Source organism: Pelophylax lessonae, assembly GCF_965119305.1.
Source record: "Pelophylax lessonae genome assembly, chromosome: 2".
Taxonomy (NCBI): domain Eukaryota; kingdom Metazoa; phylum Chordata; class Amphibia; order Anura; family Ranidae; genus Pelophylax; species Pelophylax lessonae.
This window is the reverse complement of record NC_138769.1, coordinates 737,419,413-737,436,212: the sequence shown is the minus strand read 5'-3', so window position 1 is coordinate 737,436,212 and position 16,800 is coordinate 737,419,413. Positions and strand designations below refer to the sequence as shown.

Sequence of the window (16,800 nt, the reverse complement as noted above, 5' to 3'; positions counted from 1 at the left end):
AGGGGAGGGGATAACCCATTTGATTTGTAGTCGACTAAAATGTACCGGAGACTTTAGTCAAATAAAATACGACTAAAACTAAAACAATTCAGATGACTAAAATAAGACTAAAACTAAAATGGCATTTCAGTCAAAAGACTATAACTATTGTAAATCGAAAATTTGCTGCCAAAATTACCACTGAAGCCCAGAGACTGGCGGCCATTTACTATTAGTAGGAATTGTGTTGCACTTCATATCAGAGATTTACAGAACTTCAGCTTTGGGTGAAGGAAAGTTTTTTCCACTTTATTACATCATTGTTTGATATACAGGATTTAACATGTCATTTTGTTACATCTCCCCCTCCTCCCTGTCTCTATCCCTCTCCCTGTCTCTCTCCCCTCCCCGTCTCTATCCCTCTCCCTGTCTCTATCCCTCTCCCTGTCTCTATCCCTCTCCCTGTCTCTATCCCTCTCCCTGTCTCTATCCCTCTCCCTGTCTCTCTCCCCTCCCCGTCTCTCTCCCCTCCCCGTCTCTATCCCTCTCCCTGTCTCTATCCCTCTCCCTGTCTCTCTCCCCTCCCCGTCTCTCTCCCCTCCCCGTCTCTATCCCTCTCCCTGTCTCTATCCCTCTCCCTGTCTCTTCCCCTCCTCCCTCTCTCCCCTCTATGCAGAGCTGTGACTGTATGTGGTCTGAATGGCTGAGTGTACACACAGCCCCAGGGCCACAGGCAGGGCTAAGCTGTGTATATGATGCCCAAATATAACTGGTGCCGGGGAACCCGGGTACAGTGCTTGGGGGGGGGGGGGACATCACTGCTGTGAGGCAGAGCCTGTGCGACAGAAGTTCAGAAAGAGGAATGCGGTCTCCAATGCTGCCTGGGGACACTGAGCTGTCACTGCTGAGAGACTGCATGGCAGCTGTAATTCAAATAGTTTTCGAATCAAATTTGAAAAGTTTTCAAATTCTAATCATTTTCGAATCAAATTCAAATAGTTTTCGAATTCGAATAATTTTCGAATTTCCAAAGAGAATAAAATAGAATACAAAATAAAGGAGCAGAATAGAAAGGAAAAGAATGTAATAGAAAATAAAATAAAACAATAGAACATAATAGGGAAAAACAGAAAAGAATACAAAATAAAAGAATAGAAAAAAATAGCAAAGAAATGAAAGGGATAGAACAAAAAATAAGAGAATACAGTAAAACAGAACAGAATACCAAATAATAAAATAGCATAAATAGTATAGAAATGAAAGGGATAGAATAGAAAATAAGAGAATAGAGTAAAACAGAATAAAATATAACAGAAAATAAAGGAACAGAATAGAAAAAAATAGAATAGAAAAGAATAGAATGTAATAGAAAATAAAATAAAATAATAGAATATAATAGGGAAAAAACAGAAAAGAATACAAAATAAAAAAATAGAAAAAAATAGCAAACAAATTAAAGGGACAGAATAGAAAATAAGAGAATAGAGTAAAACAGAACAAAATAGAATAGAAATAGAGGAACAGGAGAGAGACAGAATATCATAGACACGTGCGGTTCGTTTCATTCCGAATTTAACTTCGGACATATTTTTCTTTATTACAATAATAACTAATTTAAACTAATCCGAAATAACGAAAAAAAAAATTCGGACAAAATTCTAATTCTAATAGTTTTCAAATCAAATTTGAATCGTTTTTGAATTTCCCAAGAGAATTAAATAGAATAGAAAATAAAGGAGCAGAATAGAAAAATAAAAATAGAATAGAAAAGAAAAGAACGTAATAGAAAATAAAATAAAATAATAGAACATAATAGGAAAAAACTGAAAAGAATACAAAATAAAAGAATAGAGAAAAAAAAAAAAAAAAGAAGTGAAAGGAATAGAATAGAAAATAAGAAAATAGAGTAAAACAGAGCAAAATAGAATCGAAAATAAAGGAACAGAATATAAAAAATAGAATAGAATAGAAAAGAATATTATAGAAAATAAAATAATAGAATATAATAGGGAAAAACAGAAAAGAATACAAAATAAAAGAATAGAAAAAAAAGCAAAGAAATGAAATTGATAGGATAAAAAGTAAGAGAATAGAGTAAAACAGAACAGAATACCAAATAAAAGAATAGAATAAATAGCATAGCAATTAAAGGGATAGAATAGAAAATAAGAGAATAGAGTAAAAAAGAACAGAATACCAAATAAAAGAATAGAATAAATAGCATAAAATGAAAGGGATAGAATAGAAAATAAGAGAATAGAGTAAAACAGAACAAAATATAATCGAAAATAAAGGAACAGAATAGAATAGAAAAAAAATATTATATAAAATAAAATAATAGAATAGAATAGGGAAAAATAGAAAAAAATAGCAAAGAAATGAAAGGGATAGAATAAAAAATAAGAGAATAGAGTAAAAAAGAACAGAATACCAAATAAAAGAATAGAAAAAATAGCATAGAAATAAAAAGGGATAGAATAGAAAAAAAGAGTAAAACAGAACAAAATATAATAGAAAATAAAGGAACAAAATAGGAAAAAAATAGAATAGAAAAGAATGTAATAGAAAATAAAATAAAATAATAGAATATATTAGGGAAAAACAGAAAATAATACAAAATAAAAGAATAGAAAAAAAAAATTAATAGAATAGAAAATACAAAAATAGAGTAAAACAGAGCAAAACAGAATAGAAAATAAAGGAACAGAATAGAAAAAAATAGAATAAAATAAAAAAGACTATAATAGAAAATAAAATAATAGAATATCATAGAGTAAATCAGAACAGAATACCAAATAAAAAATGGAATAAATAGCATAGAAATTAAAGGGATTGAATAGAAAATAAGAGAATGGAGTAAAACAGAACAAATTATAATAGAAAATAAAGGAACAGAATAGAAAAAATTTAATAGAATAAAAAAATAGAATAGAAAATAAAATAATAGAATATAATAGAGTAAAAGAGAACAGAATACCAAATAAAATAATAGAAAAAATAGCATAGAAATGAAAGGGATTGAATAGAAAATAAAAGAATAGAGTAAAACAGAACAACATAGAAAAGAAAATAAAAAAACGGAATAAAATAGAATGAAAAAGAAAGGAATAGAATAGGATGGAATAAAATAGAATATAATATAATAAAATAGAAAGAATATAACTATCTTCTGAAATTTGAATGTCAAATAGAATAAATTTGAATTTAAATACAATAGAAAAGAATACAATACAAATGAATAACAAAAAAGATTAGAATAGAATAAAAAAGAATAGAAGAGAATAAAATATAAAGCATATAACCATCTTCTGAAATTCAGATTTCTAATAGTATAAAATTGAATTCTAATATAATAGAAAATAATAGAATAGGAAAGAAAAGAAAAGGAATTTGAAAAAAAAAATAGAATTGAATAGCATAAAAAGAATATAACAATTTCCCAAAATTCAAAAAGAATCAATTTGAATAGAAAAGAACAGACTCAAATAGAATAGAAAATAAGAACAGAAGAGAAAAGAATAGAATAGAAAATAATACAAAGAATATGACCATCTTCTGCAATTCAAATTTTGAATAGAATAAATTTGAATTAGAATAGAATAGAAAAGAATAGAAAATAAAATGATAGAAGAGAAGAGAATAGAATAAACAAATAGAATATAATAAAATAGAATGTATATAACAATATACCCTTTTTCCGAAATTCAAATTTGAAATATTGAATATAATATTGAATGAAATTCGAATATAATAGAAAAGAAAGGAATAGAATAGGAAATAAAAGAATAGAATATAAAAAAAAACAATAGAATGGAATAGAAAGAATATAACCATTATCCAATTGAATAAATTTAATTTCAAATGGAATTAGATTCAAATGCAATTTGAATAGAGTTTGATTTGAATCAACTCGAATTTGGAAAATTTAAATCAATTTTGCAATTGGGAAAATTCAAATCAATTTGAATTCGAATAACTAATTCCACAAACAAATTTAACTAAACAAATTATGTAAATAATGAATCAAAACTAAAATAAACTAATTTTTTTTTGTTCTGCACATGAAACAAATGTCAACCAAAAATCCAGAAAAAACGCATGATACAAATGTTATAAATTGAGTAAAATAAGTATTTGATCCCCAACCAACCAACAATAATTCTGCCTCCAACAAACTGGCTCCAGTATGTGCTCATGTGGTACACAGATTAGTCCTGTCAATGTAAGAAGGTTCTCCTAACGACAACTCGTTATGTGTATAAAAGTCACCTGTCCACAGAATCTCTTCCATTCCAACCTCCCCATCATGGGAAGGCCAAAGAGCTGTCAGAGGACATCAGGGAGAAGATTGTAGACCTGCACAAGGCTGGGATGGGCTACAAGACCATCAGCCAGAAGCTTGGTGAGAAGGAGACAACTGTTGGAGCGATTATTCATAAATGGAAGAAACACAAAATAACCATCAATCACCCTCAGTCAGTATGCAAGGTTTCTCCTCATGGGGTGAGGATGATCATGAGAAAAGTGAGGGATCAGCTCAGAACTACACGGGAGGAGCTTATGAATGATCTCAAGGCAGTTGGGACCACAGCCACCCAACAAACCATTGGTAACACAATACGCCACCATAGATCGACATCCTGCAGCGCCCTCAAGGTTCTCCTCCTCAAGATGGCATATGTACAGTCATGCCAATGAACATCAAAATGATTCAGAGGAGGATTAGGAGAAAGTGCTGTGGTCAGATGAGTAAAAAATTCTCTTAATGCTCTTTGGCATTAACTCAACTTATGTTCATGGGAAGAAAAATGCTGACTATGACCCTAAGAACACCATCCCTACAGTCACCATCCCTACAGTCACCTTCCCTACAGGCACCATCCCTACAGTCACCATCCCTACAGTCACCTTCCCTACAGTCACCATCCCTACAGTCACCTTCCCTACAGTCACCGTCCCTACAGTCACCATCCCTACAGTCACCATCCCTACAGTCACCATCCCTACAGTCACCGTCCCTACAGTCACCATCCCTACAGTCACCATCCCTACAGTCACCATCCCTACAGTCACCGTCCCTACAGTCACCGTCCCTACAGTCACCATCCCTACAGTCACCTTCCCTACAGTCACCATCCCTACAGGCACCATCCCTACAGTCACCTTCCCTACAGGCACCATCCCTACAGGCACCATCCCTACAGTCACCTTCCCTACAGTCACCATCCCTACAGTCACCGTCCCTACAGTCACCATCCCTACAGTCACCTTCCCTACAGTCACCATCCCTACAGGCACCATCCCTACAGTCACCTTCCCTACAGTCACCATCCCTACAGTCACCATCCCTACAGTCACCGTCCCTACAGTCACCTTCCCTACAGTCACCGTCCCTACAGTCACCGTCCCTACAGTCACCGTCCCTACAGTCACCATCCCTACAGTCACCATCCCTACAGTCACCACCCCTACAGTCACCATCCCTACAGTCACCATCCCTACAGTCACAGTCCCTACAGTCACCATCCCTATGCTTTGGGGCTGCTTCTCTGCTAAAGGTACAGGCCAACTTTGCCACATTGAGGGGCCAATAGACAGGACCATGTACAGTAAATGTAATAATGTAACCGCGCTAAATGTCAAGAAAGGGAGCAGCAGCTATAAGTGAGACTACACCAAAAGTAATAAAAAGATAAAAAGCTGGGCTAGCAGAATGATAATGAACAAGCATAAATCAAATAAATGACCAATGATGTCTAAACAAACTTGGTGAAGCACTAAACCTCATAAACCATATAGCGTCTACAAATCACATAGAATAATGAGCAATGAATGGTGCAAGTTCATAGCATAAATAAGGTCAGAGTCCCAAGATAAAATCCACAAGGAGGTGCAGTGATAGGGGTGAAATCAATATCCAGTCACCCAGTGGTCCTAGGATAGTGTCACACTCCTCTCCTTACCAGAACAACGATCAAAAATCTGCCTGTATGGATGTCATCACAGTGCCCTTGGCAAGGCAAAGTCTCCTCCAGCAGGTAACCAGGAATAGAACCAAGAGAGGGTAGTGTCCGGTCTGATGTCACTCGAGGTGTATTCCCATAGTACCATACAAAAGAGAGGGGCTCGATAGTGTAATATAGTCACACACTTTATTAAGATAAATGAAAATAAACTCACATTTAAACTGCAGGTAAAAGCAGTAGATAAGCCGGCTCACAATAGCCCGTCCTCTGGGCAGCGCAGTGACGTCAGCACGCCGTACCCTACGCGTTCATCTCAACAGACTTCTGACATGTACAGTAAAATCTTGGATGAGAACCTTCTTCCCTCAGCCAGAACACTGAAGATGGGTCATAGATGGGTCTTCCAACGTGACAATGACCAAAAACATACCACCAAGGCAACAAAGGAGTGGTTCAAGAAGAAGCACATTAAAGTCATGGAGTGGCCTAGCCAGTCTCCAGACCTTAATCCTATTGAGCATTTATGGAGGGAGCAGAAACTTCGAGTTGCCAAGTGACAGCCAAGGAACCTTAAGGATTTAGAGAAGATCTGTAAAGTAGACTGGATAAAAATCCCTCCTGAGATGTGTGCAAACCTGCTCACCAACTACAAGAAACGTCTGACCTCTGTGCTTGCCAACAAGGGTTTCTCCACCAAGTACTAAGTCATGGTTTGCTTGGGGATCAAATACTTTTTTTACTCACTGAACTGCAACTGGATTTTTGGTTGATATTCAGTCTCTATCATCTAATATACACCTATGATAAAAATTATAGACCCTTCATTTTCTTTATAAGTGGGCAAACTACCATAACATACCATGATAGGGACATTTTACCTACCAGCATGTCATTGGAGTGTGGGAGGAAACCAGGGTACCCACGCAGGCACAAGGAGAACATTCAAACTCCATGCTGGTAGTGCCATGGTTGGGATTCAAGCTGATGACCCTAGTGCTGCTAGGCAGTAGTGCTAACCACTTAGCCATTAGGCAGTAGTGCCAACCACTTAGCCATTGTGCAACATGTCTTTGTCTTTTTTCTGTTTCTCATTGGTGCTCTTTGCTGAATATAACCCTCATTAAGGTCAATAATTGCCAATTGGTCTGCTTGTTTTGGGGCCCCTTGAAGATGCTCAGACTCGTCTGGGGTTCTGGGGTAAGAAGTGGAATGTGATATTCAGCATTAATGTCTTCTGTCCGTCTCCTTCCAGCTACACAGAGGCGGATGAGCACATAATCCAACACTGCTTCTGCTACACGTCCACAGTCCTCACCAGCACCCTGGCCTTCCAGAAGGAGCAGAAACTAAAGTGCGAATGCCAGGTAACCCCATTCATCCTATTGGAGACCAGCCTCCCAACCAGCCATCACCATCCCTCTGTCCTCCACCCGTCTCTCATACCTGAATCCCTCTGTCCTCCACCCGTCTCTTCTACCTGAATCCCTCTGTCCTCCACCCGTCTCTTCTACCGGAATACCTCTGTCCTCCACCCATCTCTTACACCTGAATCCCTCTGTCCTCCACCCATCTCTCATACCAGACTCCCTCTGTCCTCCACCTGTCTCTTATACCTGAATCCCTCTGTCCTACACCCGTCACTTATACCTGAATCCCTCTGTCCTCCATCCGTCTCTCATACCAGAATCCCTCTGTCCTCCTCCCATCTCTTATACCTGAATCCTTCTGTCCTCCACCCATCTATTATACCTGAATCCCTCTGTCCTCCACCCATCTCTTCTACCTGAATCCCTCTGTCCTCCACCCATCTATTATACCTGAATCCCTCTGTCCTCCACCCATCCCTTCTACCTGAATCCCTCTGTCCTCCATCCGTCTTTCATACCTGAATCCCTCTGTTCTCTATCCGTCTTTCATACCAGAATCCCTCTGTCCTCCTCTCATCTCTTCTACCTGAATCCCCCTGTCCTCCACCCTTCTCTCATACCTGAATCCCCGTGTCCTCTACCCATCTCTTTTACCTGAATCCCTCTGTCCTCCACCCATCCCTTCTACCTGAATCCCTCTCTCCTCCATCCGTCTCTCATACCAGAATCCCTCTGCCCTCCACCAATCTCTTCTACCTGAATCCCTCTGTCCTCCACCCATCCCTTCTACCTGAATCCCTCTGTCCTCCATCCGTCTCTCATACCAGAATCCCTCTGTCCTCCACCAATCTCTTCTACCTGAATCCCTCTGTCCTCCACCAATCTCTTATACCTGAATCCCTCTGTCCTCCATCCGTCTTTCATACCTGAATCCCTCTGTTCTCTATCCATCTTTCATACCAGAATCCCTCTGTCCTCCGCTCATCTCTTCTACCTGAATCCCCCTGTCCTCTATCCGTCTCTTATACCTGAATCCCTCTGTCCTCTACCTGTCTTTTATACCAGAATCCCTCTGTCCTCCACTCATCTCTTCTACCTGAATGCCTCTGTCCTCTACCCGTTTCTCATACCTGAATCCCTCTGTCCTCTATAAGTCTCTCATACCAGAAACCCTCTGTCCTTTATCCATCTATTATACCTGAATCCCTCTGTCCTCCACCTATCTCTTATACCTGAATCCCTCTGTCCTCCACTCATCTATTATACCTGAATCCCTCTGTCCTCCACTCATCTATTATACCTGAATCCTTCTGTCCTCTATCCGTCTCTCATACAAAAATCCCTCTGTCCTCCACTCATCCCTTATACCTGGTTCCCTTTTTCCTCCACTTATCTCTTATACCTGAATCCCTTTGTCTTCCATCCATCTCTTTTACTTGAATCCCTCTGTCCTCCACCCATCTCTTTTACTTGAATCCCTCTGTCCTCCACCCATCTCTTATACCTGAATCCCTATGTCCTCCACTTATCTTACACCCAAATCCCTGTGTACTCCATCCATCTCTTACACATGAGTCACTATGTTCTCCACCTATCTCATACATCCATGTCCCTCTGTCCTCCACTTATCTTACACCCAAATCCCTGTGTACTCCACCCATCTCATACATCCATGTCTCTCTGTCCACCACCCATCTCCAAAACCTAAATCCCTCTGTCCTCCATACATTTCCTTTACTTAACCCCTATGTTTTCTGCCCATGTTTTATACCCACATTCCTCTGTCTTCCAGCCATCTCTTCCTACTGAACCCTTCCTTCCTACACCCAAATCCCTGCATTCTCCACCCATCTCTTTACCCATGTATTACACCCATATACACCTGTCTTCAACCCATCTCTTACACCCAAACCCCTCTGTCCCCCACACATCTCCTGTCCTGAATCCCTATGCCCCCTACCCATCCTTTACACCCAAATCCCTCTGTCTTCCTGCCATCTCTTCCTTCCGAACCCCTCCTTCCTGCATCCAAATCCCTGCATACGCCACCCATCTCTAACAAATCATTTAGTTTTCCTCCCATCTCATACACTCGTATCCCTCTGTCCACCACTCATCTCTTAGACAGGAATCCCTTTGCCCCCCGCACATTTCCTTTCCTGAATCTCGCTGTCCTCTACCCATCCTTTACACTAAAATTCTTTGATTTACCAGCCATCAACTCCACATGGACCCCTGTGTCTTCCACCAATATATTACACCAAAATATAATATCTCTGTCCACCACCTATCTGTTCCACCCATCTTTTTCACCCAAATCCCTCTATCTTCCACCCATCTCTTACACCCAAATATATTTGTCCTCTACCCATCCTTTACACTAAAATTCTTCTGTCTTCCAACCATCAACCCCACTTAGACTCCTGTGCCTTCCACCAATTTATTACACCAAAATATAATATCTCTGTCCACCACCTATCTGTTCCACCCATCTTTTTCACCCAAATCCCTCTATCTTCCACCCATCTCTTCCACCCAAATATCTTTGTCCTCTACCCATCCTTTACACTAAAATTCCTCTGTCTTCAAGCCATCTTTTCCACTTGGACCCCTGTGCCTTCCACCAAGGTATGACACCAGAATCTCTCTGACCTTCACCTATCTGTTCCACGTATCTTTTACATCTAAATCCCTCAGGCTTCCACCCATCTCTTCCACCCAAATCCCTTTGTTCTCTCCCTATCCTTTTCATCCATATCTTGCTGTCTTTCACTCATCTTTTACATCCAAATCTGTCCTCCATTCATCTCTCAATCCCTGTGACCTCCACCCATCTCCGTGATTTTGATTTCTTGATATTCCCTATATTGCTGGTGGCCACTGTTGCAGGTTTATGATATGCGCACAGATGTCTTTTGTACATGAGTTATTGTTGGTGTGTTTATTTTTATATCTGTTCTATGGTAATAGATTCATAACCACTAGTGTTGTAGATGAATCTATCCTAATGAGACCTTTTATCATCTCAGAACATTAAGAGCTATTCAGAGGTGCAGATGCATCCAAACTCGAGGAACAAAAATGAGCGTAGAATTGGAGGTGTGGCCCTCAACAGAAAAATCTGAATTGTTGAGTTTTTCATTATATTCTATGGGCAAGAACCCTAATTTTCTAAAAAGTATAAACCAGCTACCCAGTATATTCCAAAGTCCAAAATGTTTATTTAGCTACATGGTAAAACAGCACGGTGTGTATGGCTAGCGCGTTTCGGCCACATCGGCCTTCCTCCTGTTGCCGAAAAACACATTAGCTGTACACACTGTGCTGTTTTAACATGTAGCTAATTTAAGATTTTGGACTTTGGAATATACGGCGTAGCTGGCTGATACTTTTTACTGGTTTAACCATTTAAGCCCCAGAGGATTTGGCTGCTCAAAGACCAAGGCCTATTTTGCGATTCGGCACTGCGTGACTTTAACGGACAATTGCGCGGTCGTACGACGTTGTACCCAAACGAAATTGACGTCCTTTTTTTCCCACAAACAGAGCTTTCTTTTGGTGGTATTTGATCACCTCTGCGATTTTTACTTTTTGCGCTATATACAAAAAAAAAAACGACATTTTTGAAAAAATAACAATATTTTTCACATTTTCTTATATGAAATTCCCCAAAAAAATGTAAAAATCAATTTTTTCTAACATTTTTGGCCAATTTGTTTTCTGCTACATTTTTTTGATAAAAAAAATCGCAATAAGCGTATTTTGATTGGTTTGCGCAAAAGTTATTGCGTTTTACTAACTACGAGAATGATTTGTCATTTTTATTGTTTTTTTTTTTTTAACTAGTAATGGCGGCGACCTGCGTTTTTTTTTTGCGGGACTGCGACATTGCGGCGGACAGATCGGACCCTTGACTGACATTTTTGACACTTTTGGGGGGACCAGCGACATTACTACAGTAATCAGTGCTATAAATATGCACTATTACGGTCAAAATGACACTGGCGGGGAAGGGGTTAACTTTATTGGTGATCAGTGGGTTAAATGTATCCCTAGGGGCGTGATTCTAACTGTCAGGGGGCGGGGCTTGTTCGATCATAACAGAGACATACGATCCTACATAGCAGGATCGCATAGCCTCTGTCATGATCTAAGGGAGAATGACAGACGTCTGTGTTTATATCAGCCGTCTGTCTTTCTCCCTCTCCTGCGGGAGATCGCGAGTGGCCGGTGGACATCGGAGCCGCCGGTCACTCGCGCGGGGATGCCCGTAAACGAGCGGGGGCGGGAGCGCGCCTCCGGCGGAGCGCGCTCGCCCCCTACAAGCTCCTTGGCGAGCGACGTAGTCCACGTGGGTTTGCCCAGGAGAGGCTGACTGCCGAAGTAAATACACTGTGGGCGGTCGGCAAGTGGTTTAAGCTTTGGTAGTACACACTCCAGCCAGGAGCACTGGTCTCCAGCAATTGATGTGTTAACGGACCAGTTGAGCGTGGCTATGGTTTTTTTTCAAACCCCAATTTTGTGCTGTCTTCTCCAGCCCCGTAGAAATGCCGTGCATTTTTATCCCGTAGGAAGGCTGATGGTTGCTTTATGTGATGTGGAACTCTCACCGAGAATTCTGGGCAAATGAAGTTGTAAATCTTTTATGTAAATGGCTGTTTATCTTATTTAATCCAACTAAATACTGGGGTCAGAGTGGAATTTGTTACTGGTTTTCCCAGGGCAGTTTTGTCTTTCCTTCCTTTGGACCAAAAGGTGTGGGGGATGAACAGCTGAGCACGATGGACATTTGTCTTTTTTTTTTTCCAGCCTTGGTGGTCACCACAAATAGAAATTTGCCCGAGTTGATCATTGGCAGGTCATTAGCTTGGGGGAGAGAGCCAGTCGTTCACACAGCTGCTGATCCGCTGATGAATGGCGCTCATTTTCATGTAATTAACCCAGATATTAATATGCGGAGCCCTGCTTCAGAACATCGATCTTTTCACAAACATCTCAAGGGCAGCAGAGGTGGTCGGGTTCGGCTATTAGTAGTTCAAAGCATCGGGCAACTGCTGCAGATTGTTCAGGCTTGCCTTCCCCCTAATTGTATGCGAATAACACTGCAAAGCAAAGTTTGGGTGACTATCAGTAAACTACGGGCTAGTGGATGTAGGGACAACGTTTACACTAGAGCCCCCTTTTGCTGGCTATTGGGCTCCACCTTACCTCTCCACCAGAGGGTGCTAAGCAGATGTACTTACTGGACTGCAGGGCAGTTATAGACTCGGGCTCAATGATGCCTCATTATGCCCCACGATTGTTATGTGTCAGGATTTGATGTCACATGACCATGTGCAGGGGATAGTGAAAGAAGCAAGGATGAAAATGCAATCAGTCAGGGCCCTTCCTGGAGCAGGGCTCCACTACAGCTTCATCCCCGGTTCCTAAGCCAGCCTATTTTCACATAAAAGTTCCTTATACTACCTTAAATGGGACAAGTTTTTTTGAATTTGCTATTGGTACTTAACACATTGGATCTCTAAAACCCTTATATGGGGATTGGAAGTGTTTGGTGTAGGGTGTTGATTTGCACTGATAAGGTAAGTATCTAGTTATAGAGAATTTTAAGGATTAGGTAATGTTAGGGTATGGTTTGAAGTAAACCAGTGGCCAGACTGTGGTCAGGACAATTTTTCACATTCTTAAGAAGCAGTAAATCATATTTTAAACTAACTCTCACTCACCTCTTTAGCTGCTTGTACTGTGGAGTTAATTCATCCTTAAGGATCACACTTGAAACTCTGAAGTAATGGGCCATACACACTATAAGATTTTCTGAATACTTTTTCCTTTAGACTTACCAAAACCATATAATATGAGGTCAAACCTAAACACTTTCAATTTGTATGCAATCTGGCAGGCCCTTGCACTACATAGAAAAGGTAAATCTGAAGAAAATCTAACCACAAAAGTTCGATAGTGTGTATCCAGCTTTAGTTTCTAAAAACTTAGAAATTCCTGCTGTGCATTTCTATTTAAAGGCTGGCAGGTTTAACCCAAGGGTACCCTTGAACTAATTTTCAGGTCTCAGGGAACCCATCCTATTTTAAACCAACTCTCACTCACCTCTTTAGCTGCTTGTACTGTGGAGTAATTTCATCCTTAAGGATCGCAATTGAGATTCTGAAGTAAGTTTCGAAAAACTTAGAAATTCATGCTGTGCATTTCTATTTGAGGGCTGGCAGGTTTAACCCAGGGGAACATTTGAACTAATTTTCAGGTCTCAGGGAACCCCAGCTAAAACCACTTTATCAGGGGCCCCCGTACATTGGCGGTCATTCGAGACATTGCTCCCCTAACAGAGGTGGTCATAACGCTATCCTTTCACCCAGCAATAATATCACTGGTGTCATGCCGCTGGCTCTGTCAAGGTGCACTGACCCCAGAACTATGCCCGCACATTCAATCTGCCACATCTCAAGGAACCCACAGCAAACCTTTGGAGCAACCCTAGGGTTCTACAGAACAGAGGTTTTTTTGAGAACTTTGAGGATGAATTGCCCCACAGTGTATGTAGGAAGTGAGTATTGTATGGATAGATGCCCAGATGGGTGGTCAATCTGCCACACCTCAAGGAACCTTGAGCAACCTTTGGAGGAACCCTAGAGTTCCACAAAACCCTGGTTGAGAATGGCTATCATAGGAAATAAGAGGATAGGTGATGGGGATTCAGAGTTTATTTTGAGAACTTTGAGGATAAATCACCCCACAGTGTAGTCCGTAGGTGAGTATTGTTTTTCAAAATTTTTACAATGACAAGAGCATGGAATTCACTGATTACCAATAAGGTGGGGTTATGTCCCAAAATATTTCACTATTTTGAAATTACATTTCTAAATGGGCCTCTGTACTATGCCCACACATTCAACAGAGGTTATTTTGAGAATTTTGAGAATGAATTGCCCCACAGTGTATGTAGAAAGTGAGTTTTACACGGATAGATGCTCAAATGGGTGGTCAATCTGCCACACCTCAAGGAACCTCTAGTAAACTTTGAAGGAGCCCTAGTGTTCCACAAAACCCTGGTTGAGAACAGATACCATCGAAAATAAGAGGATAGGCGCTGGGGATTCAGAGTTTATTTTGAGACCTGTGAGAATGAATTGCCCCACAATGTATGCAGGAGATGAATCCTGCACGGATTGATGCTCAGATTGCTGGTCAATCTGCCACACCTCAAGGAACCGCTAGCAACCTTTGGAGGAACCCTAGCGTTCCACAAAACCCTGATTGAGAATGGCTACCCTAGGAAATAAGAAGATAGGTGCTGGGGATTCAGAGTTTATTCTGATAGCTTTGAGGATGAATTTCCCAACAGTGTATGCAGTAGGTATGTATTGTTTTTCAAAATTTTTACAATGACCGCAGCATGGAATTGGTTGATTACCAATAAGGTGGGGTTATGTCCCAAATGATTTCACTATTTTGAAATTAATTTCTAAATGGGCCTCTTTACTATGCCCGCACATTCAATCTGCCACATCTCAAGGAACCCCCAGCAAACCTTTGGAGCAACCCTAGGGTTCTACAGAACAGAGGTTATTTTGAGAACTTTAAGGAGGAATTGCCCCACAGTGTATGTAGGAAGTGAGTATTGCACGGATAGATGCTCAGATGGGTGGTCAATCTGCCACACCTCAAGGAACCCTTAGCAAACTTTGAAGGAGCCCTAGTATTCCACAAAACCCTGGTTGAGAACAGATACCATAGAAAATAATAGGATAGGCGCTGGGGATTCAGAGGTTATTTTGAGAACTGTGAGGATTAATTGCCCCACAATGTATGCAGGAGGTGATTACTGCACCGATTGATACTCAGATTGGTGGTCAATCTGCCACACCTCAAGGAACCTGCTAGCAACCTTTGGAGGATTCCTAGGGTTCCAAAAACCCTGATTGGGAATGGCTACCCTAGGAAATAAGAAGATAGGTGCTGGGGATTCAGAGGTTATTTTGAGAACTGTGAAGATGAATTGCCCCACAGTGTATGCAGGAGTTGAGTACTGCACAGATTGATGCTCGGATTGGTGTTCAATCTGCCACACCTCAAGGAACCCCTAGCAACTTTTGGAGGATTCCTAGGGTTCCACAAAACCCTGGTTGAGAACAGATGCCATAGAAAAAAGGAGGATAGGCTCTGGGGATTCAGAGTTTATTTTGAGAACTGTGAGAAGAATTGCCCCACACTGTATGCAGGAGATGAATCCTGCACAGATCGATGCTCAGATTGGTGGCCAATCTGCCACACCTCAAGGAACCCCTAGCAACCTTTGGAGGAACCCTAGGGTTCCACAAAACCCTGATTAAGAATGGCTACCATAGAAAATAAGAAGATAGGTGCTGGGGATTCAGAGTTTATTCTGAGAACTTTGAGGATGAATTGCCCAACAGTGTATGCAGTAGGTGAGTATTGATTTTCAAAATTTTTACAATGACAGAAGCATGGAATTTCTTGATTACCAATAAGGTGGATTTATGTCCCAAATTATTTCACTATTTTGAAATTAAATTTCTAAATGGGCCTCAATACTTTTATTACATGCAAAGTGTCTGATCGGTTGTGATCATTGCATACAAAGGATTGAGCGCTGTTTTGTATTTAGGCCTGTTCACACCTAAGCGTTGCATTTTTTAAGCTTTTTTTTTTAAGTGTTCTTAGAGTGGCACCATTCATTTGAATGGGCCTCCCTCTACTCCAGAAAACATGCTCATGAACCAAATTGTAGCAAATTGTAGCACGGAGCCAAGCGTATTTTGCGACAGGCGTTTTTGGACGTTTTTCGCATGTTTTACCTACGTTTGGGCTGTCATTAGGAAATAATGGTACCGCAAGCGCATTCTTGCAGAAACAGGGCAGAAATTCCTCTTTCTTCTACCCCCATATGTGAATGGGGCCTTATTGATCCAATGGTTGGCATTCCGTGTGCATCTCTTGCAACAATGTGATACATTGTGGAGCAGCAATGATAGTAGCTAAAGTCGGCTCCTGATTATGTATGAGGCCCCTCCATGATAAACATCCACTTCTGCATTCTGCCACAATGAAGACACAACAGCTGCACAAAGTCAGATATAAACATCAGCGGCACGCGGAATACGAATTACTGCGAACTCCGAAGGAGCGCAAAGGACAGAAATGACAGTCTGTATACCCCTGAAGTATCTTTAACCTTCTCATCCAGACACTGATAAGCCATCATCTCCCTGACGCCTCGTGAATATGTATCGCCACCGCCGGTCTCTCCCAAGGTTTCTGCTGGCGGCATGCTACATATTCACACAGCGGCGTACCTGCCAGTGCGTCTCAATCGCCTCTTCTCTGGAATAAGCAGTGGGATTAATTAGACAATGCCTAACGGGTGGGAAATAGAGCCCGGGGGGCCCCTGTAATAGGGGAGAGTGATGTGGGACAGTAATTGGGGGAGTTATGGGATGAGACGAGGTTTG

At 40.8% G+C, this 16,800-nt stretch overlaps 1 protein-coding gene across 3 annotated transcripts in view; it reads left to right on the top strand.

Annotated features, from left to right (window-relative positions):
• PDE2A (phosphodiesterase 2A) overlaps positions 1-16,800 on the top strand; it is a 992,945-nt gene that overhangs the window by 865,667 nt on the left and 110,478 nt on the right. For all 3 annotated transcript variants that reach the window (XM_082244574.1, XM_082244575.1, XM_082244576.1), the window contains one exon: positions 7,198-7,309. In XM_082244574.1, coding sequence (XP_082100700.1) covers positions 7,198-7,309 — 112 coding nt within the window. The remainder of the gene's footprint in view (positions 1-7,197; positions 7,310-16,800) is intronic.